Source organism: Anabrus simplex, chromosome 5, assembly GCF_040414725.1.
Source record: "Anabrus simplex isolate iqAnaSimp1 chromosome 5, ASM4041472v1, whole genome shotgun sequence".
Classification (NCBI taxonomy): Eukaryota; Metazoa; Arthropoda; class Insecta; order Orthoptera; family Tettigoniidae; genus Anabrus; species Anabrus simplex.
The window spans coordinates 118,807,783-118,830,646 of record NC_090269.1 but is presented as its reverse complement, the minus strand read 5'-3'; the positions used below and the strand labels follow the sequence as shown (position 1 = coordinate 118,830,646).

Sequence of the window (22,864 nt, the reverse complement as noted above, 5' to 3'; positions counted from 1 at the left end):
ATTTCTTTTGTCGATACCTTGGTAGTACTCTAGATTCTAAATCAGCAGTTCTCAACCTTCGAGAGACCGTTGCCAGGCAAATATTTTTATAAAGACACGGTCCCAACAAATATACTCGTAAATACGTTTCATTCAGTTTTTAGAAGAGTGGATTCGCTGTCTAATGCAATCAGCTATCAGGCAATTTTTATGACCGGACAAAAACAGCCACATTTCCATTCTTAAATGTTGAGAGATTTCTGTCTGAAAATTCCCGATCTTTAAAAAATTAGTCGCTTCCTATACAGATGTTTACTTGGATTTTAGAGTTTAGAGATGACCTGGTCTACGCTTTTCCACACAATCACGAAGATTCTCTTTATTTCCAGTATAAACAGAACAGTAAAATGACAAATTCCAGGAAAATATATCGTAGCCCGGTATAACTGATCATCACGTCCGGCTCCTTGGCTGAATGGTCAGCGCAGTGTTCTTCGGTTCAGAGGGCCCCGGGTTCGATTTCCGGCCGGGTCGGAGATTTTAACCTTAAAGGGTTAATTCCCTTGGCTCGGGAACTGAGTATTTGTGCTGTCCCCAACATACCTGCAACTCACTCACCACACATAACACTATCCTGCACCACAATAACATGTAGTTACCTACATATGGCAGATGCCGCCCACCCTCATTGGAGGATCTGCCTTACAAGCGATGCACCCGGCTAGAAATAGCCACACGAAATTATTATTACTGATCAAGACTGGACTGGGATTCAGATCTGCCAGGGACCGTTTGACTGCTGTAGCGTGCCTACATTTCTGTATTAAAATAATTCATGCACAGACGTATTGAGGTCGTAACGCACAACTAAGTCTTACGGCGATTGGAGAGTTGGGACGAGAGTATAATTGTAGTGTCAAGGAGCTCTAGTGACATGCCGGCACGTAGCTGGCAAGTGTGTGATCGCCGTTTTACTTGAGGACAGGCTGCAGAGCGACTCGTAACTATGCAGTCCAATTTAGGATCGACTCTGCTCACCCTGAATGGGAAGGTTCTACAAAAGGTGTCCTAAACACAGTCAGTCTAACTACTACCCGGTTGGACAGCCGCGTCCAAAAAGTACACCAAGGTCGAAAGAGCAACAAATGAGATGTTCGTGTGACGGCCATTGGACTCAGTAGCGTTGATTGGGAGTTAAAAGTGAGTGTGGGGGGGGGGGGGATGGGGGCGGCACAAAAATGAAAAAGTAGCCGGGTAAGAGAGCTATAGCAGTGGGGGGGGGGGGGAGGCGGAGGACATCAAAATTGGAAAGAAGAACAACCTACAAAATGGTACGTTTTTTAATGCTCCCTGGGCAAATTTCGATAGAGACATAATGGTTGAAATGAAATGAAATGAAATGAAATGAAATGAAATGAAATGAAATGAAATTAAATTAAATTAAATTAAATTAAATTAAATGAAATGAAATGGCGTATGGCTTTTAGTGCCGGGAGTGTCCAAGGACATGTTCAGCTCGCCAGGTGAAGGTCTTTTGATTTGACTACCGTAGGCGACCTGCGCTTCGTGATGAGCATGAAATGATGATGAAGACGACACATACATCCAGCCGCCGTGCGAGCGAAATTAACCATTTATGGTTAAACTTCCCGACCTTGCCGGGAATCGAACCCGGGGCCCCTGTGACCAAAGGCCAACACACTAACCATTTAGCCATGGAGCCGGACAGTGCGGTAATAATAGTACTATACAATAAGACTCACCAAAGGGACAGTAATTACACATGTATTACAATTAAATTGAAGTATGGCGCAATTGTATGTTGGGTATTCATCCCGAAGGCTGGTTTGATCCTCTGCAGCTCCGCCATACAGCTGTCATAAATAGCCTAGGCGTCACGGAAGAGGCGTACTAGGGAAACGAGGAGTGAGGTAGTTTCCCGTTGCTTTCCTCACCGAGCCAGCCGCTGCTATTACATATCAGTCTGCCAAGCCCACTGAAATGCATGCACCAACCGACCGTGTGAGCGATATTTTCACACCATTCATAACAGGGACTGGCTGCATAAGCAATGGTATTACTAGCATCACTCATACCTCAGTCACTTTCATATTGTCAAAGCCAAGGATGAGACTGAGACAGGTCAATGAAAGTAACAAATTTGATATAGCCCATACCAGAAGACATAGTGCACTGTAAACACTACATCTCGCCAGCAAAGGCATTTGGCGCAATTATACAATTCAAATATAATTTCGTATTTGAGTGCATACTAACAAAGTAACAGACACTAGACAGAACTGCACAGACACATTTTGTCTTCTTCTTCTTCTTCTTCTTCTTCTTCTTCTGTTTACCCTCCAGGGTCGGTTTTTCCCTCGGACTCAGCGAGGGATCCCACCTCTACCGCCTCAAGGGCAGTGTCCTGGAGTTTCAGACTCTGGGTAGGGGGATACAACTGGGGAGAATGAGCAGTACCTCGCCCAGGCAGCCTTACCTGCTATGCTGAACAGGGGCCTTGCGGGGGGATGGGAAGATTGGATGGGACAGACAAGGAAGAGGGAAGGAAGCGGCCGTGGCCTTAAGTTAGGTACCATCCCGGCATTTGCCTTGAGGAGAAGTGGGAAATCACGAAAAACCACTTCCAGGATGGCTGAGGTGGGTTAACCCACCTCTACTCAGGTGACCTCCCGAGGCTGAGTGGACCCCGTTCCAGCCCTCGTACCACTTTTCAAATTTCGTGGCAGAGCCGGAAATCGAACCCGGACCTCCGGGGGTGGCAGCTAATCACGCTAACCACTACACCACAGAAGCGGACACAGACACATTTACAGAGTGAAACTGGCAGACTAACGAATGCGTGCGGCAAGCGGGTGAAACATACCTCAGTGTCCATAATCTTGGCAAAAGTATACCCCTGCTGCCCTTGATCACAGTACATACCACAAGCTGCCGCGCGAGTCACGACTACTTTCTGTGGCCCTGTTAGCTGCAACGAACGACATTTTGTGCGTATATCCGCTGAGTAGCGCCTCCGTGACTCAGGCGACAGCGCGCCGCCTCTCACCGCTAGGTTCCATGGTTCAAATCTCGGGCATTCCATGTGAGATTTGTGCTGCACAAAGCGGAGGCGGGACAGGTTTTTCTCCGGGTACTCCGGTTTTTCCTGTCATATTTCATTTGAGCAACACTCTCCAATATAATTTCATTTCATCTGTCAGTCATTTATCATTGCCCCTGAGGAGTGCAACAGGCTTCGGCAGCTGGCACAACTCCTATCCTCACCGCTAGATGGGGGCTTCATTCATTACATTCCTGACCCGGTCGAATGACTGGAAACAGGCTGCGCATTTTCATCTTCCGCTGAATATTTTTCTTAATAATTAAAGAAATTAAACGAAGGAATTAGCTGAAAAAATAACAGGGACTGTATAAATTGTTTTTTAAATAATTTCTAGTTTGAGGCGATTTTTAAAAATAACTGTTAGGTTCTTCAGTCTGCCGAAAATGAAAAATACTCGTAGTCAGGTGGCTAAAAATGGAATAAAAATTAGTTTTTTCCTCCAGAAAGTGGGAGCGTTGCCCTCCCCCCTAATCGCCGCTACTGAATTTGAAGTCAAGCTGAGTCTGGCATTGCTCCCACTTACCCGTTTACTCTTCCCTGTCATCTTTTTAACCTTCCCTCCGTCTTTTTTTGACATCAAAAAAGAATATTTTTTCTTCTTCTTTATCTGTTTACCCTCCAGGGCCGGTTTTTCCCTCGGACTCAGCGAGTGATCCCACCTCTACCGCCTCAAGGGCAGTGTCCTGAAGCTTCAGACTCTGGGTCGGGGGCTACAACTGGGGAGGATGACCAGTACCTCGCCCAGGCGGCCTCACTTGCTATGCTGAACAGGGGCCTGGCGGGTGGATGGGAAGATTGGAAGGGATAGACAAGGAAGAGGAAAGGAAGCGGCCGTGGCCTTAAGTTAGGTACCATCCCGGCATTTGCCTGGAGGAGAAGTGGGAAACCACGGAAAACAATTTCCAGGATGGCTGAGGTGGGAATCGAACCCTTCTCTACTCAGTTGATCTCCCGAGGCTGAGTGGATCCTGTTCCAGGTACCACTTTTCAAATTTCGTGTCAGAGCCGGGAATCGAACCCGGGCCTCCGGGGGTGGCAACTAATCACACTAACCACTACACCACAGAGGCGGCAAGAATATTTTTAAAGACTAAAAATATTTTTTTTCACCTTTCTTTAAGCGATAACCTTGTTTATTTTTTTTTTTCATTTACACTTCTCTTACAGCTCTTCTCTTTCTTTTCTAATACCTTTAATCTTCAAAGGGACATGCCCCTATGGGTGGGAGGAATAATAACACCCACGGTAACCCCTTCCTGTCGTAAGAGGCGACTAAAAGAGGCCCCAGGGGCTCTGAACTTTGGAGCGTGGGTTGGCGACCACGGGGCCCTTATCTGAGTCCAGGCATTGCTTCCGCTTACTTGTGACCGGCTCCTCTTTCATCTATCCTATCCGTCCTCCCTTGGTCAACTTTTGTTCTTTTCCGACCCCGACGCTATTATGTTTCCGAGGGCTAGGGAGCCTCTCATTTTCACGCCCTTCGTGGCCCTTGTCTTTCTTTTGCCGATACCTTCATTTTTCGAAGTGCCGGATCCCTTCCTTTTTTTTCTCTGATTAGTGTTAGAGGATGGTTGCCTAGTTGTACTTCCTCTTAAAACAGTAATCACCACCACCACCACCACCACCACCACTTCAAAGGGACAGACCTTTCTCTTAAAATTAGAGTTAAGAGTTAACTTATTGGACTTCTCATTAAAACAATCACCTCGACTTATTTATAGGAAACACGAGTCACTTCCTCTTTGCTTCAGTTTCAAGTAAAGAGTACAATACGATCTTTTTCAATAGATAAAGTTGTTCCTCGTGAGGGGAAACTGTACACACATCCAACATCCTTTCGAAAAAATGCTGACTTATCAGTGAAACAGAAACCATCTGATGTTTGTTTTGTAACCTTGAATAAGACACTTCTGCACTCCTTTGCTTACTTAGGAATGTAAGCAAGACGAAAGAGGGAAGCCTAATCAGGTAAGCGGAAGAATTACCAGCAGACTCAATTGGAGCCCCATGCTTCACACGTTATGATCTCCCAGGACAGGAGATGCTGATAGAATAACATTTTATCAATTGAAATGCCTCTCGCTAAACTACATGTTTTTTTTAAAAGAAGCGAGCATAGCCACAAGACCTCCAGCCTTACGTGAAATCCGAACCATAAGGACGAGATTTTTCATTTCATAAATACCACACGCGCTGGTCGGGATTCGAGCCATGTCCTACATGGTGAGAAGCTAGCGACGCTGCTACTCGGATGTCACATTCCCAAGAAATGTACCATTCAGAACATATAAAAGTTTACTATGAAGATATTATTTTCTTTTCTTTCTTTTTCACAAGTTGCTTTACGTCGCACAGACGCAGATATGTCTTATGGCGACGATGTTATAGGAAAGGGCTAGGAGTAGGAAGGAAGCGACCGTGGCCTTAAGGTGCAGCCCAGCATTTTCTTGGTATGTAAATGGGAAGCCACCACGGAAATCCAACTTCTGGGCTACCGACAGTGGGGTTCGAACCCAGTATCTTCCGCATGCAAACTCACAGCTGTGCGCCCCAAACCACACGGCCAACTCGCTCGGTATGAGCGGTGAGATATGCTGGACGTGAAACTCCAAGGGCAAAATGAATTTCACTTATTCACTAGCCAACCTAGACGGCTGACGATGCCCGTGGCACATTTATTTATTTATTTATTTATTTATTTATTTATTTATTTATTTATTTATTTATTTATTTATTTATTTATTTATTTATTTATTGTCTTGTTTTATATGGCGGGACTCAGGCTATGAAGCCTGCTATTCTGTCCAACCATATATACACCTACATGAAGAGTTAAATATACACTGAATACATTATCTACAATTTAATATCTTAAGGTATCAGTTAAATGTTTTAATTAACCTAATAACTTAGCTATGATCTAATCCTACGTAGGCTATGTTACGAATAATTATTATTTATTAACCAGGTTTGACAGAGTTTCTTAAAGCGGGCGTTAACATAATTATGTCGATTTTTAATATTGTGACTATTTCTAGCCGGGTGCAGCCCTTGTAAGGCAGACCCTCCGATGAGGCTGAGGGCCATGTGCCATGGGTAGGTACCTGCGTGTTATTGTTGTCGAGGATAGTGTTATGTGTGGTGTGTGAGTTGCAGGGATGTTGCGGACAGCACAAACACCCAGCCTCCGAGCCATTGGAATTATCCAATGAAAGTTAAAATCACGGAACCGGTCGGGAATCGAACCCGGGACCCTCTCAACCGAAGGCCAGTACGCTGACCATTCAGCCAACGAGTCACACATTATGACGATAAAGTACACTGACTGAGCAAATGTCATGGGATAGCGGAGCACTGATGCGCAGGTGTGTTGTCTGCGCATCACATGCCCTCTGTGCCAGCGGCAGTTGTATAGGAGACCTTGTGAGCAGTGGCTGTGCATGTGATAGGTGTAACATGGAACGTCGTCGAACGGGGTATGGTGGTTGGTGTCCGACGGATGGGAAGTGCGATTTCGGAAGTGGTGCGGAAATTCGCCTTCACACGATCAACCGTGTCCAGGGTGTATCGTGAATGGTTGAATGTGGGTGTCATCGTCCACAACAGACGAACGACCGGCCGTCCAGCCAACCTCGATGACCGTGACCAGCGACATCTGAGACGGATTGCCAATAGTGATAGACGGGCAACCGTGCAACAAATCACGGATCAATTCAACACAGGCCGTGCTAGACACGTCTCCCAGTGGACAATCCGTAGGAACATGGGTTCTAATGGGTATGGGAGCCGGCGCCGCACACGGGTGCCACTGTCAACCCAACGTCATCGGGCACAACGACGCGTATTTGTTGCCAGTCACCAGAGATGGACACTGGAACAATGGCGTAACGTGATATGGTCGGACGAATCACGATTTCAACTGCACCATGCCGATGGGAGGCACCGTGTATGGCGCAGACCACATGAAGCGATGGATCCCGCCTGTCTCGAAGGTGTGGTCCAGGGCGCTGCTGTCCCTGTTATGGTCTGGGGTGCATTTTCCTGGTATGGAATGGGCCCCCTGGTTGTTCTGGAAGAAACTTTGAATGGTACGCGATATGTTGACCTGCTCGGAGACCATCTCAACCCGTTTTTGGCCTTCCAGCGCCCAGACGGTTCTGCGGTGTTTCAAGATGATAACGTGCCGGCACATCGCTTCCACGTCGCCCGGGAATGGTTCCAGGAACATGCAGCGGAGGTCCAACGACTGCCACGACCACCCAGGAGCCCCGATATGAACCCTATCGAGCATATCTGGGATGTCCTGGAAAGCAGGTTCCGTGCCATTGATCTTGCACCCACGAACAGACCAGCATTGGCGGCCGCTCTGCAAACGATTTGGTGTCAGCTGCGTCCTGAGGACTACCAGGGACTTGACTCACTTCCACGGCGTCTCACTGCAGTTCGCAGGACCGGAGGAGTCCCCACACGCTATTAGGTGACTATCCCAAGACATTTGCTAAGTCAGTGTAGTACTAGAATGAGAATGATCGTACGGTAAATCGTAGGCCAGAGAAAATCTTTCAAACACCACGCATGCAAGTAACCGAGACCTTAACCTGGGATTCATTGCATATCCAAATCAGGATAGTCTATGTACTGCATTCATCTAATAAAATAGAATAGAATATAGTATATTTATCACCCATAAGGTGTCCCAATTACAGATTATGTAATAGAAAATTAAATTATATATATATATACATACAAATATATATTTATATATTTACACAAACATATAGACTATTCACATAATAATTCATATAATTTACAAAATGATCACGTTCCGCTCTTGAGAAGAGCTTTCCGAATTGCAGTGGAAGGATGTTGAAAAATGTCGAGTGACCCTTCCAGCTGATTTATGGTCCTAAGTGTTTGCATGAACCAAGAATTTTCATGTGCAACCGCTCTACATTTGCGCAGGTGTGTACATTCCTACCTTGTTCGCCTTGTTCTAAACAGCAACAAAAGTAACAAGACATCTGTAATTGAAGTCACGTGTGCGAGATGGCGTAAATTACAAACAACAGGTTGTACTTGACCACGGAAATGTCAACCTCTGGCACTACACGAGGTCAAGATTAAAAGAGATCCTGGACGGACGAGGGATCTTCTGTTAGTAAGATTTATTGCTGCTTCGGATTTGCTCTCAGTACGGCAGTGATGTCAGAGTGATCTGCTTAATCCTAGAGATTCGTAACTTGTGGTGACCACAGGACTCCAGCCGAGTCGGGCACTGCTTTCACTTACTTGTGTCTGGCAGCTTTCATCTATCCTATCCGACCTCCCTTGATGAGCACAGTTTCTCCTTCAATCCGGATTGCATTATGCCCCCAGGGGCTCTTAACTTGGGAGCGTGGGGGCCCTTAGCTGAGTCCTGACATTGCGTCCACTTACTTGTGCCATGCTCCTCACTTTCATCTATCCTATGCGACCTCCCTTGGTCAACTCTTGTTCTTTCCCGACCCCGACAGTATTAGACTTGCGTCTTATTTTAACGCCCTTCGTGGCTTATCCCTTTCTTTCGCCGATACCTTCATTCTTCAAAGGATCAGACTTCTTCCACTTTTCCGTCTGACTTTTATTTTACAAGTTGTTTTACGTCGCAGCGACGATGGGATAAGAAAGGGATAGGAGTGGGAAGGAAGTAACAGTGGCCTTAATTAAGGTACAGCCCCAGCATTTTCCTGGTGTGAAAATGGGAAACCACGGAAAACCATCTTCAGGGCTGCCGACAGTGGGGTTCGAACCCACTATCTCCCGAATACTGGATACTGGCCGCACTTACGCGACTGCAGCTATCAAGCTCGGTTTCCGTTTGATTGGTGTTAACAGAGAATGGTTTCCCAGATGTACTCCCCCTTAAAACAATAATCACCACTACAACTAACAAAGGTCGTAGTCGCATCCATACGAATTTTAGCCTTTGTTCTAACAAATACCTCACACCGACATACAAAACTTGACACATAGTAAGCAGCCTGCATGAGGAAAATATTATGTGTGGGCCTACCACTTGGGCGTCTCAGAACACTATTAAAAGTATAGGAAAGCATTATCATCAACCTAATGGATTGTGAGTGGGTCAGATGGTACAGTGTTGGCTTTCTGAGCCCAAGTTGGCGGGTTCGATTCAGGCTCGATCTCCCTCTGTGGGTGGGGGTGGTAGAATAACACGCACGGTATTCTCCGCCTGTCGTAAGAGGCGATGAATAGGGGCCCCAGGGGCTCTTAACTTTGCAGCGTGGTTTGGCGACCACGGGGCCCTTAGCTGAGTCCTGGCATTGTTTCCACCTACTTGTGCCAGGCTCCTCACCTTCATTTGCCCTACTCGACCTCACTTGGTCAACTCTTGTTCTTTTCCGACCCCGACGATATTAGAGCACTTGAGGCCTAGGGAGTCTTTCATTTTCACGCCCTTCGTCGCCCTTGTTTTTCTTTGGCCGATACCTTCATTTTTCGAAGTGTCGCATTCCTTCCAGTTTTCCCTCTCTGATTAGTGTTATATAGAGGATGGCTGCCTAGTTGTACTTCCTCTTAAAACAATAATTACCACCATCACCTCCCGGCTCGATCCTGTGGTATTTGAAGGTGTTCAAACATGACAACCTTGTGTCAATAGATTTACTGGCACGTAAAAAAATCCTTTGGGATAAAATTCCGACACTTCGCCATCCCTGAAGACTTAAAAGTACTGAAGTTAGCGTGACGTAACCCCAATAATACACTGACTGACAGAACAAATGCAACACCAAGGAGGAGTGGTTCGAAAGGGATGAAAGTTGGGGAAAAAACAGAGACGGCACGGACGAATAATTGATGTTTATTTCAAACCGATATGCAGGTTACACAATGCGCACGGCATCGACTCAGTAGCATGTAGGACCACCGCGAGCGGCGATGCACGCAGAAACACGTCGAGGTACAGAGTCAATAAGAGTGCGGATGGTGTCCTGAGGGATGGTTCTCCATTCTCTGTCAACCATTTGCCACAGTTGGTCGTCCGTACGAGGCTGGGGCAGAGTTTGCAAACGGCGTCCAATGAGATCCCACACGTGTTCGATTAGTGAGAGATCCGGAGAGTACGCTGGCCACGGAAGCATCTGTACACCTCGTAGGGCCTGTTGGGAGATGCGAGCAGTGTGTGGGCGGGCATTATCCTGCTGAAACAGAGCATTGGGCAGCCCCTGAAGGTACGGGAGTGTCACCGGCCGCAGCACATGCTGCACGTAGCGGTGGGCATTTAACGTGCCTTGAATACGCACTAGAGGTGACGTGGAATCATACGCAATAGCGCCCCAAACCATGATGCCGCGTTGTCTAGCGGTAGGGCGCTCCACAGTTACTGCCGGATTTGACCTTTCTCCACGCCGACGCCACACTCGTCTGCGGTGACTATCACTGACAGAACAGAAGCGTGACTCATCGGAGAACACGACGTTCCGTTCCGCCATTCCCTCATCCAAGTCGCTCTAGCCCGGCACCATGCCAGGCGTGCACGTCTATGCTGTGGAGTCAATGGTAGTCTTCTGAGCGGACGCCGGGAGTGCAGGCCTCCTTCAACCAATCGACGGGAAATTGTTCTGGTCGATATTGGAACAGCCAGGGTGTCTTGCACATGCTGAAGAATGGCGGTTGACGTGACGTGGCGTGCGGGGCTGCCACCGCTTGGCGGCGGATGCGCCGATCCTCGCGTGCTGACGTCACTCGGGCTGCGCCTGGACCCCTCGCACGTGCCACATGTCCCTGCGCCAACCATCTTCGCCACAGGCGCTGCACAGTGGACACATCCCTATGGGTATCGGCTGCGATTTGACGAAGCGACCAACCTGCCCTTCTCAGCCCGATCACCATACCCCTCGTAAAGTCGTCTGTCTGCTGGAAATGCCTCCGTTGACGGCGGCCTGGCATTCTTAGCTATACACGTGTCCTGTGGCACACGACAACACGTTCTACAATGACTGTCGGCTGAGAAATCACGGTACGAAGTGGGCCATTCGCCAACGCCGTGTCCCATTTATCGTTCGCTACGCGCGCAGCACAGCGGCGCATTTCACATCATGAGCATACCTCAGTGACGTCAGTCTACCCTGCAATTGGCATAAAGTTCTGACCACTCCTTCTTGGTGTTGCATTTGCTCTGTCAGTCAGTGTATTAATAATAATAATTCAGTATGAACATATCCAAAAGTCGCTTCGAGGTTCGCGATCTGTTTTTTTACATATACACTCCAAATAAATTCCTCACATGACGTTTGAATGAATATCAATGTTGACGTTTACAAAAGGCGTGTAAATACATCTCACACTTCATGAAAGTAACCAGACAGGAAGATGTACATTTAACAGTTGACAGATTTAAAAGAATGAGGCTTTTTGTTTGTGGTGAAATGGAGAGGGAAAAAAAAAACGCTTAAATTATCTGATGCTTGGTAGTGGCAGGAACAGCAGGGGGATTTGTAAGACTCCAATCCTGTGTACGTAGCTCATGGACCTTACTTGGTTAATCAGCATTCCGATAGGCGATAATAATAATGATGGAAATCAGCAACTTGTCGAAGATTCGAGCGATGATAATGATCTACTACATAGCCTATGTTTGAGATAAATATCGTAATACATTAGCCATCTGTACCTGTTAGCATAATAGGAGAGAAAATTAACATTGCAAATTGTTTGCGGGATTGAAGAAAATTTTGCCTTTGGTGATATTTTCCTTGTACGTGCCATTTTACAAATATATACTTGTACTGTATTTTCCTGAATCATTTTCACATTTTTAACAAATTATGTTTTTTCTAAAACGAAGCTGCATAAATTATGCGTATTTTTTCTTGAACGTTTGAACTTGCACTATAATTGCATTTGAAATCAATAAAATCACGCTTGGTTAATCAGCATTCTGATAGGCGATGACTAGTGTATTCTTTACATTCATGCTTTAACGGCTTCTCTGTATTCCATTCGGAGAATCACGGAGGATGTGGTTGAGTAACAAATAACAAACAAACGTCGTCGTCATAGCTTCGTTGAGTTCGTCACATAATTTGAAAAAGGTGCGGTAATCTGGTAGATGTCCAAGAAAGTGGAAATATAGTTCACTTTGATCAGCTTCTTTGGTTAATTAATCGAATATGTTGTGACCGATTGATTGATTGATTGATTGATTGTTTGATTGATTGATTGATTGATTGATTGATTGATTGATTGATTGATTGATTGATTGATTGATTGATTGATTGATTGATTGATTGATTGATTGATTGATTGATTGATTGATCCGTCCCTAATATCTATAATGTCCCTTCAACCAGCATCTGTCTTAAGAAACGCAACGGTGACAAGGAAGACGTTCTACAGGAAACAGACAGCATAATTCGAAAAATATCGACAGACTTTTTAGTACGCTAATGAGATTTTATTAGGCATGCTCTTGAAGAACGATGAACACGCGAATATCACAGATGAATGAGATTTTATTAGGCATGCTCTTGAAGAACGATGAACACGCGAATATCACAGATGAGCTAAGTTTCTAGTCTGTGAAAGGAAGGAGGAGGGGAGGAAAATGAAGCTGGCGATGTGGGAGAGTCAATGGAATGCTAGTTTTGAATGAACAGGGTACCCCAATTACATCAACTACCGACAATGTATTAAAATAACTCAAACGTAACCACTTGGCGTCGTCTCAAGAATATCCGAGCGAAGAGTTTTGCTCGATGAAAAGCAAGAACCCTTCCCTCTTATCTCCCTCTCCAGCACCCTTGTGTTTGTGTTCAGTCCTCTGCCCTGAGGCTGGTTGGGTCCTCAGCAGTTCTGCTATCAGCTGTCATAGATGGCCTAGGCATCACTGAAGAGGCGTACTAGGGAAATGAGGAGTGAGGTAATTTCCCGTTGTTTTCCTCACCGAGCCAGAAGCTTCTATTACATATCAGTCGTTCAAGCCCACTGAAATGCATGTACCAACCAACCCTATGAGCATCATTTTCACACCATTCGTAGCAGGGACTGGCTGCATAAGGAATGGCATTACTAGCATCGTTCATACCTCAGACACTTTCATATTGTCAAAGCCAAGGATAAGACTGAGACAGATCAATGAAAGTAACAAAAATTGTTCTAGCCCATATCAGAAGACATATGAAAACCTACAACCTGTTTTCCAGTCATTGATCGGGTCAGGAATGGGATGAATGAAGCCCCCATCTTGCGGCGAGGATAGGAATTGTGCCGGCTGCCGAAGCCTGTCGCACTCTTCTGGGGCAATGATTAATGGCTGACAGATGAAATGAAATTATAGTGGAGAGTGTTGCTGTAATGAAAGATGACAGGGAAAACCGGAGTACCAGGAGAAAAACCTGTCCCGCCACCGCTTTGTCCAGCACAAGTCTCATATGGAGTGACCGGGATATGAACAACGGAACCCAGCGGTGAGAGGCCGACGAACTGCCGCCTGAGCCACGGAGGCTACAAGAAGACACAGTGCACTGAAAACACTAGCTCCCGTCAGCAAAGGCATTCAGCACCCTTAATGGAAATAAATACATAAATTACTGTTGCTGGGATTGAAACTAGGAGCCGTCGGATAGATAATCGCGCCATTGGACGATCGGTGGTTCAATTCACGGCCCTAAAAATGGCTATCTGGTTCCCCCACCCTCACCCATTTTCTCCCAGATCGACATTGCTTGAACTTGAGTCTATGGTGTTTTACATTTCAAAATGCTTCATATCGTGTAATAGTATTCTAATATCCTCTCTTTGGAGCTGTTAGTCAATCCAATTTTAGTTTCGGACTCCTTTCCCAACGGCAGCTATTTTGGACTAATAACCTAGCTGTAAGTGCCCTAAAATCTTGCGCTGTTATGAATGCACGAATGAATGAAGGAAGACTTAACCCTTTCCTACATTCCATAACAGAACTTTCACACACAATGAGCGATTATCACCGGACTGTCCTCCTCCCCTATAGTTGGGAGCTTTTGAATGTATTCATAGTATCCCCTGCCTGTAGTAAGCAGGGGCGTAGCCAAGGTGGGGATACTGGAGGTTAGAAAGCCCGCCCCCCACCAAGTGGAATGTTTTCAAAAATAAAATAAATAGAAACTGACAATAAACTAAATAAACATTCAAACATAACTGTAGAACCAACAGATCTGTTGAAAATTTTTTTCTAAGAAGCCTTGAAAGTTGGATTTTAGTTTGTAATCTGAACGAACCATTCGCAGTTAAAACTGTTGACCTTGATCGCATTGTTCTTGTTGTGCATTATAATGTAAGATTTTACAGTGTATTGCAGTCTGAATATCAACATAATTCTCTTGTAACAGTGTCCTTATAATGCAGTAGCGGCTCGTGGCTCAAATGGCAGGTGGGGCTAATGTGGGTATTCTTATTTGCTTTACGTCCCACTAACTACTTTAACGGTTTTCGGAGACGCTGAGGTGTGGAAATTTAGTCCCGCAGGAGTTCTTTTACGTGCCAGCAAATCTACCAACACGAGGCTGACGACTTTGAGCACCTTCAAATACCACCGGACTGAACTATTATTATTATTATTATTATTATTATTATTATTATTATTATTATTACACTGTTATGTGTTACTATAATTATTAATCTATATATTAAAAGAGTTTATTAAACAGCTTTGGAAAATCCGTCCGTCCCTTCTACTGGACCGATTTGCTTCATTTTTTTTAATCTCTCCGGAATTGCTTGCCGGTAAATTATGATACATTTTTAGGTGTCTAAGTTCAGCCAACTTTGAGTAATCATAAAATCAAATCATTAAATGATCACTCCAATAATTGCAGGGGAAGGCTTACCATAAACCCACAATACATTCTGTAATTAGCGGTTACTAAGCGACTTTCATTTATATTCTGATACATGTGATTGCCATCCTTAGTAATGTCAGTGCAGCCATGTTTGATTACTACCTGTCAAGCCAGAGTATACACTTCCTTTGATCATGAAAGAATATTATTCTGTGCTATATACTCTTTGATTCTCTGACCTTCCCCGGCTTCTTAATATACTCAACAGATGGCAAAACTTTGCTAACAACTTACATGCTTCCAATAAAATGAAATGGCGTATGATTTTAGTGCCGGGAGTGTCCGAGGACATGTTCGGTTCGCCAGGTGCATGTCTTTTGATTTGACGCCCGTAAGCGAACTGCGTGTCGTGATGATGATGATGATGATGATGAAATGATTACGAAGAGGACACATACAACTAGCCCCCGTTCCAGCGAAATTAACCAATTATGGTTAAAATTCTCGACCCTGCCGCGAATCGAACCCCTGTGGCCAAAGGCCAGCACGCTAACCATTTAGCCATGCAGCCGGACACTACTGACAGTAAGAGACGATTAAAATGCGAAACTATAGGTGCTCTCGACTTGAGAGCGTGGGTGGCGACCTCGGGGGCCCTAGGAGAGTCTAACATTGCTTCCACTCACTTGTGCCAAGCTCCTCGCTTTCATCTTTCTTATCTGATCTCGCTTGGTCAACTCCTGTTCTCTTCCGACCCCAACGGTGTTATGCTTACCATTCATTTTACGAAGGATCGGTCCCTCTGCATGTTTATAGCGGATTTACTGCCTCTTGAAACAATAATCATCTCCTCCTGTGTCATAATTCTCACTTTCAACATTTCTACCCGACCTTCCTTGGTCAATTCTTGTTCTCTTCCAAGTCTGACGGTATTAGTTCTGCGTCTTTCATTTCACAGCCTTCGTTACCCTTCTGTATCTTTCGAAGAATGAAGATCGGGCCTATTCAGTTTTCAATTCTTATTATGTTGAGAGGATGGTTGCCCAGTTGTACTTTCTCTTAAAACAATAATAATCATTATCATCACACAGTTCCTAGCCATAAAACAAGTGAAACAGCCTGTTTCCAGTCAATGACCGGGTCAGGGATGGAATGAATGAAGCCCCTATCTAGCGGCAAAGATAGGAATTGTGCCAGCTGTCGAAGCCTGTCGCACTCCTCTGGGGCAATGATCAATGACTGACAAATGAAATGAAATGAAATTGGAGTGTTGCTTGAATGAAAAATGCTAGGAGAAACCGGAGTACCCGGAGAAAAACCCTTCCCGCCTCCATCTGTCCAGCACAAATCTCACATGGAGTGGCCGAGATTTAAACCACGGAACTCCGCGGTGAGAGGCCGGCGCGCAGCCGCCTGAACCACGGAGACTCTCATGAAACAAGTACAAAATAGTAAAATCATTGTATTTGTTTAACCCGTTTTCTTGGGAACACAAAGTCAACTAGTCGACGGTGCCACTGAAGTCAAGTAATAACAGTAATAGAAAGTCATTATCTTTCGTTTGGGACCTCATACGTTCCATTCACGACTTTCTAGAACCTTTCTATATTTAAAAACTATACGTGATAATTAATTTGGCACATCCAACAGTTGGAATTCGGTCGTAGTAATGTTGCTACCTAACGAGAAATTAAAATCCGGGGAACCTTTCTTGCCAGAAATCTGAGGAGGTCTTCCGAAAGTTAGGTATGTAAATGCGCCATTAGTAATAAATAAATACCGGTAAATAAATAAACAGATCATCGATCTGCATTTAGAGCAGTCACCCAGGTGGCAGATTCTCTATCAATTGTTTATCCAGCCTTTTCTCAAATCTCCTCACTTCAAAGCAGTTGGAAATGTATCGAACATTTCTCTCGACACATTATTCCATTCCCTAATTCCTCTTTCTTCTTCTTCTTCTTCTTCTTCTTCTTCTTTATCTGTTCACCTTCCAGTGTCGGTTTTTCCCTCTGACTCACCTAGGGATGCCACCTCTACCGCCTCAAGGGTAGTGTCCTGGAGCTTCAGACGCTGGGTCGGGGATACAACTGGGGAGGATGACCAGTACCTCGCCCAGGCGACCTCACCTGCTATGCTGAACAGGGGCCTTGCGGGGGAATGGAAAGATTGGAAGGGGTAGACAAGAAAGAGGGAAGGAAGCGGCCGTGGCCTTAAGTTAGGTACCATTCCGGCATTTGCCTGAAGGAGAAGTGGGAAACCACGGAAAACCACTTCCAGGATGGTTGATGTGGGAATCGAACCCACCTCTACTCAGTTGACCTCCCGAGGCTGAGTGGACCCCGTTCCAGCCCTCGTACCACTTTTCAAATTCCGCGGCAGAGCCGGTAGTTGAACCCGGGCCTCCTGGGGTGGCAGCTAATCACACTAACCACTACACCACAGAATTCCTCTTTCTATACATGACTGTTTTCCCCAATTTGTCTTCTTGAATTCCAACTGTATCTTCATATATTTTATGATCTGTCCTACCTTGAAAAGTTTCAATCAAGCTTATCCATCCGCTAATGTCATTCCACGCCATTTCTCCACTGACAGCTTGGAACATCCCGCTTAGTCGAGCACCTCATCTCCTTACTCCCAAGTCTTCTCAGTCCCAAGTTTGCAACATTTTTATAACACTACTATTTTGTGGAAAATCACCCAGAACAAATCGTATTGCTTACCTTTGGACCTTTTCCAGCTCCCATATCAAGTTATCTGGTGTGGTTCCAATACACTGGAATCATACTCTAATAACAATGTCATTGGATTTAGATCCCACTAACTTAAACTACTTTTAAGGTTTTCGGAGACGCCGAGATGCCGGAATTTAGTCCTACAGGAGTTATTTTACATGCCAGTAAATCTACCGACACAAGGCTGACGTATTTGAGCACTTCCAAATACCACCGGACTGAGCCAGGGTCGAACTTGCCAAGTTGGGGTCAGAAAGCCAGTGCTAGAACCGTCTGAGCCACCTCAGCCCGGCAGAATAATAGGCTACTTTACATCCTTACTAACACCCCTAAATACTCTCATAATCATATGAAGAGATATGTGCACTTTATTTACAACCTCACTAATGTGATTACCCCAATGAAGATACATCCTTATATTATAATTTATAATAATAATTTCATGTGGCTATTTCTAGCCGGGTGCAGCCCTTGTAAGGTAGACCCTCCGATGAGGATGGTAGGTAACTGCGTGTTATTGAGGTGGAGGTTAGTGTTACGTGTGGTGTGGTGTGTGAGTTGCAGGGATGTTGGGGACAGCACAAACACCCAGCCCCGAGCCATTGGAATTAATCAATGAAGGTTAAAATCCCCGACCCGACCGCGAATCGAACCCGGGATCCTCTGAACCAAAGGTCAGTACGCTGACCATTCAGCCAAGTACCTGCAGTGATCCCTGTGGGGTAGTTTCACTCCATCAGTAAGGTATTTAAAACTGAGAGGACCGGGCGAGTTGGGTGTGCGGTCAGGGGCGCGCGGCTGTGAGCTTGCATCCGGGAGATAGTGGGTTCGAATCCCACTGTCGGCAGCCGTGAAGATGGTTTTCCGTCGTTTCCCATTTTCACACCAGGCAAATGCTGGGGCTGTACCTTAATTAAGACCACGACCACTTCCTTCCCACTCCTAGGCCTCTCCTATCCCATCGTCGCCGTAAGACCTATCTGTGTGGGTGCGACTTAAAGTCACAAACAAAAACAAACAAAAAACTGAGAGGTTTTTTTCCTCTTGGTGAAACTTACAAACTGATTTTCATCCCGTTTGCCATCTCCTAAAGCTGTCGTGCCTATGATAATGCAGAAATTTACACTGATTTAAAAATCACTGAAGCATGAAATGCAGTTATGCATGTTCAGATGTAGGCTCTTGCCTTCATTCCGGGGACAAGTGGTGCAATCTCACTGTTGGCCATCCTTTAATTTTTTTTTCCCCACGACATTTCAATATAACTTCACTTAACATCTAACAATAGCGATATGATTTTCTCACAGAGAATGTCTATGCAATTTCCTTACCGTACCTCTAGTGTATATGTACCTGTGTGTACAGACACTACAATTGGACAAGTTATATGACAACGCCAATAAGTGCAAGGGTCTAGTGACCACAATGAGTCTACACTAAAAAGGTAACAACAATACTCATCACCGAAATATGCTAATTTTCATTAATTTCGGCATGCAGCTAATTCAACGGGAAGAATGAGGTAATTTTCGAAACAATACTTGTTTCAGGGAAGAAACACATTTGTTTCAGCAGTATGGTACAATGACATCAATTTCTCACCTTATCACACGCTGTGCCAATGGTGGCAGTAGACTGATCGAGTATATGACAGCGGACTGTTGTTGTTCCCACGTCTAGGGCCGCCACGAATTTGCCAGCCATGCTATCTGGCGGAGCTTGTGGAATGCACTGCCGTGGACAGCTAGCGATCACATTGACTTTATCCGTGTAGTAGTGGCACGACCGATTGTCTTCACGTTATTGCGAAGGAACGGCGCTGCGTCTCGTGGAGTAATGAGGACACAATTGCATTGAACATTACACATCTGAAACATGAGCTATTTCCAGGTTAAAATAACCGAATGAGTTACGTCACCAGCTTTGCATCAACTACTCTTATCGCGAGCTGCGGAGAACAAATGCATAGCGATCGTCTTTTGTCTCTACGGCGCATGTACAATACCTGTTGCCGCCAAATTCGTTTGAAATAGTGGCGCCATTGATAAATCAATACACTGCATGAGTAGCACCCTAGCACGACGCTTTGAGCAGTTTGGCGCGAAATACAATATTAATACATGTTTTACATGATGCCATTGTGTATATTCCCTCTATTTCCTTAGCTGGTCTCACAACTTACGAGAGGTACTGGCTACTGAGATTGTTGGCGGACTAGGACTATTCGTATCGAAACAGAGTGCATCCTAGACGTATAGCAATTAAATACCGGTACCTGAAACCTAAAGAAATATTGGACTTTCATTATTGAAATTATATACTGTAGGTTTTATATTCCGGACCTTTATGGTACCGTCAATGGAGGACGATGACCTTTTTTAAATAAATCTTACTACTATGCGCCCGTAGTTGCATTTATGTACGTACTAATTTCTAAAATATATTGAAAATGAATGTTGTAATCTACATATCGGTACGTTGAGTATGACCTAATGAAGTAATTGTTTACGAAATTAAGAATAGTAAGTCTGGTACCGGTATGTAGACTATAGAATATAACTTACAGGGCGCGTTGGCCGTGCGGTTAGGGGTGCACAGCTGCGAGCTTGTATCTGGGAGATAGTGGGTTCGAACCCGAACCCCACTCTTGGCAACCCTGAAGATGGTTTTCCGTGGTTTCCCATTTTCACACCAGGCTGTATCTTAATTAAGGCCACGGCCGCTTCCTTTCCACTCCTAGGACTTTTCTATCCCATTGTCGCCATAAGACCTATCTGTGTCGGTGCGACGTAAAGCAAATTGTAACATATATAGAACATGCTCGACAGTGACCTAGGCTATGGTAAGTATTGAATTATACCTGCAAATAGCTGGGTAATCAACTTACCATTAACTGTACGTTGATTATACTTCCCTCAGTAAATTCAGATTATATTTTGCGAAATCTTCACAAGTTAACTATCATTAACCCAACCTAACATTTTTGTCAGTGTCCACACTTTCTTCCCTTCCTGCTTTGAGAATACGCAAAAGTCTTTCTCACTTTACATTTGTTGCTTGTAAATTATATTCATGATGTGGACAAGCAAATATTATTATCATCGAGCGAGTTGGCGGCGTGGTTTGTGCCGTGTAGCCGTTAGCTTGCATTGGGGAAATGATGGTTTCGAAACCCGCTGTCGGAAGCCTTGAAGATGTTTTTCCATGGTTTTCCGTTTTCATACCAGGAAAAAGCTGGGGCTGTACCTTAATGGAGACCACAGGGTCACTTTCTTCCCAGTCCAATAACAGACCTGTACACTCCATCGTCTACGTAAGACTTGTCTGAGTGGATGCGACGTAAAACCAATAAGCCAAATAAATCATTGAGGGCACCCTAGGGCGACCTTAATTAGGTACCAGTACCGGAGGGCATTTGCGCTCCACACCTGATATCTTCAGGAGAATAAATATAAGAATGATAAATATATAGGTGTTGATAATAATAAAATAATAACAGCAATAATAATAATAATAATAATAATAATAATAATAATAATAATAATAATTTTAAGTAATTATATGTATAATGCGGTTACTGGATTATGTGATGTGTTTTGAGCTAGTTGATCGCATCGTCCATCGACCAGACTGGGCAGCGACCAATACGATTCGGTATTGCACCCTTTGCACTCGGGATATGGGTGCAATATGTGGGAGACCATCCAGATACTGACCACGCCCAGTTGCTTTCGTGTTTGCAATGGGGCTGTTACCGGTTTGGTGTGTGCAGTGACTGGTATTATATACATCGTAATTTATATGTGTAATACTAGTGTGTGGATGTTAAAATGTTGAAAGAACAGCATTTATAGTCGGCATTTAGCAGTGCACCCGCCACGGCTACCACCTAACGTTCTGGTGCTTCAGGTTGTTTGTGGTTTAGGTCTTTTTAAGGTGTTTTGTAGAAGGGAAAGAGGCTGAGTATGGTTGTTTGTCGTAAGAGTGAGTGAGATTGAGGCTAGGCATTGGGGATTTATTTAATGGATACGATATAACAAAAAAGGAAAAAAGGAATGGTAACTCCCGTGTACTTTCACTTAAAAGATTTATCACCTTCCAGGATCTTGTGAGCACAGGACGGTGGCTACATGGCCCTAGAAAAATTGACTTTGCTTCTGTACTTACCTGTGTCAGTCTCTCACTTCCACCTTCCTTTGCAAACTCTCGTTCTTTCTGTCCCTGATGATATTAGCCTTGCAAGGTACCGGTATAGGAAATCTTTCATTTCCACGCCTTTCATGGCCTTTTCCTTTCTTTCTTCAGGTATCTTCTCTTTCTCGTTGTCCTGTGTTTTTTTTTTTTTTTTTTTTTTTACAATTTGTTTTACGTCGCACCGACACGGATAGGTCTTATGGCAACGATGGGATAGGAAAGGCCTAGGAGTGGGAAGGAAGCGGCCGTGGCCTTAATTAAGGTACAGCTCCAGCGTTTGCCTGGTGTGAAAATGGGAAACCACGGAAAACCATCTTCAGGGCTGCCGACAGTGGGGTTTGAACCCACTATCTCCCGGATGCAAGCTCACAGCCGCGCGCCCCTAACCGCACGGCCAGCTCGCCCGGTCCTGTGATTACAAGAAGGGTTATTGTATTGATAATATTGTTGCACTTCCCCTTAAAGCAATAATCATCACTGTCATAACAGTAACTATTTGGCTTGCTAGCACTACTTTATTTTTCACGTTTGCCTTATATGGTCTTCTGTCCGTGCTCAACTCATATTAATGTGTTGAAGTAACTATTTTTACGGTTTCCGTAGACGCCTAGGTGCCGGAATTTTGTCCTGCAATTCTTTTACGTGCTGGAAAATCTACCCACACGAGGCCGGCGTATTTGAGCACCTTCGAATGTCACCAAAGTGAGTCAGGATCGAACCTGCCAACTTGGAGTCAGAAGGCGAGCGCTCACCGTCTGAGCTATTGAGCCCGGCCCTCTCAGTTTTAACTACAGTGTTGATGGAGTAGAAGTACCTCACGAGGATTGCTGTAAGTACCTAGGGGTTAATATAAGGTAAGATTTTCATTGTGGTAATCATATTAACGGGATTGAAAATAAAGGTTATGAGTGAATTTAGGGGTTGTAGTAAGGATGCGGTCCGGCTCCATGGCTAAATGGTTAGCGTGCTGGTCTTTGGTCCACAGGGTTCTGGGTTCGATTCCCGGCCGG

The 22,864-nt window shown here is 44.9% G+C and overlaps 1 protein-coding gene across 2 annotated transcripts in view; it reads right to left on the bottom strand.

Annotated features, from left to right (window-relative positions):
* Positions 1-19,537, bottom strand: part of LOC136873836 (putative glycerol kinase 5) — a 306,964-nt gene extending 287,427 nt beyond the window's left edge. For both annotated transcript variants that reach the window (XM_067147104.2, XM_067147105.2), the window contains exon 1: positions 19,263-19,537. In XM_067147104.2, the coding sequence (XP_067003205.1) occupies positions 19,263-19,364 (102 nt within the window). In that variant the 5' untranslated portion in view covers positions 19,365-19,537. The remainder of the gene's footprint in view (positions 1-19,262) is intronic.
* Between the last annotated feature and the right edge of the window lie 3,327 nt (positions 19,538-22,864).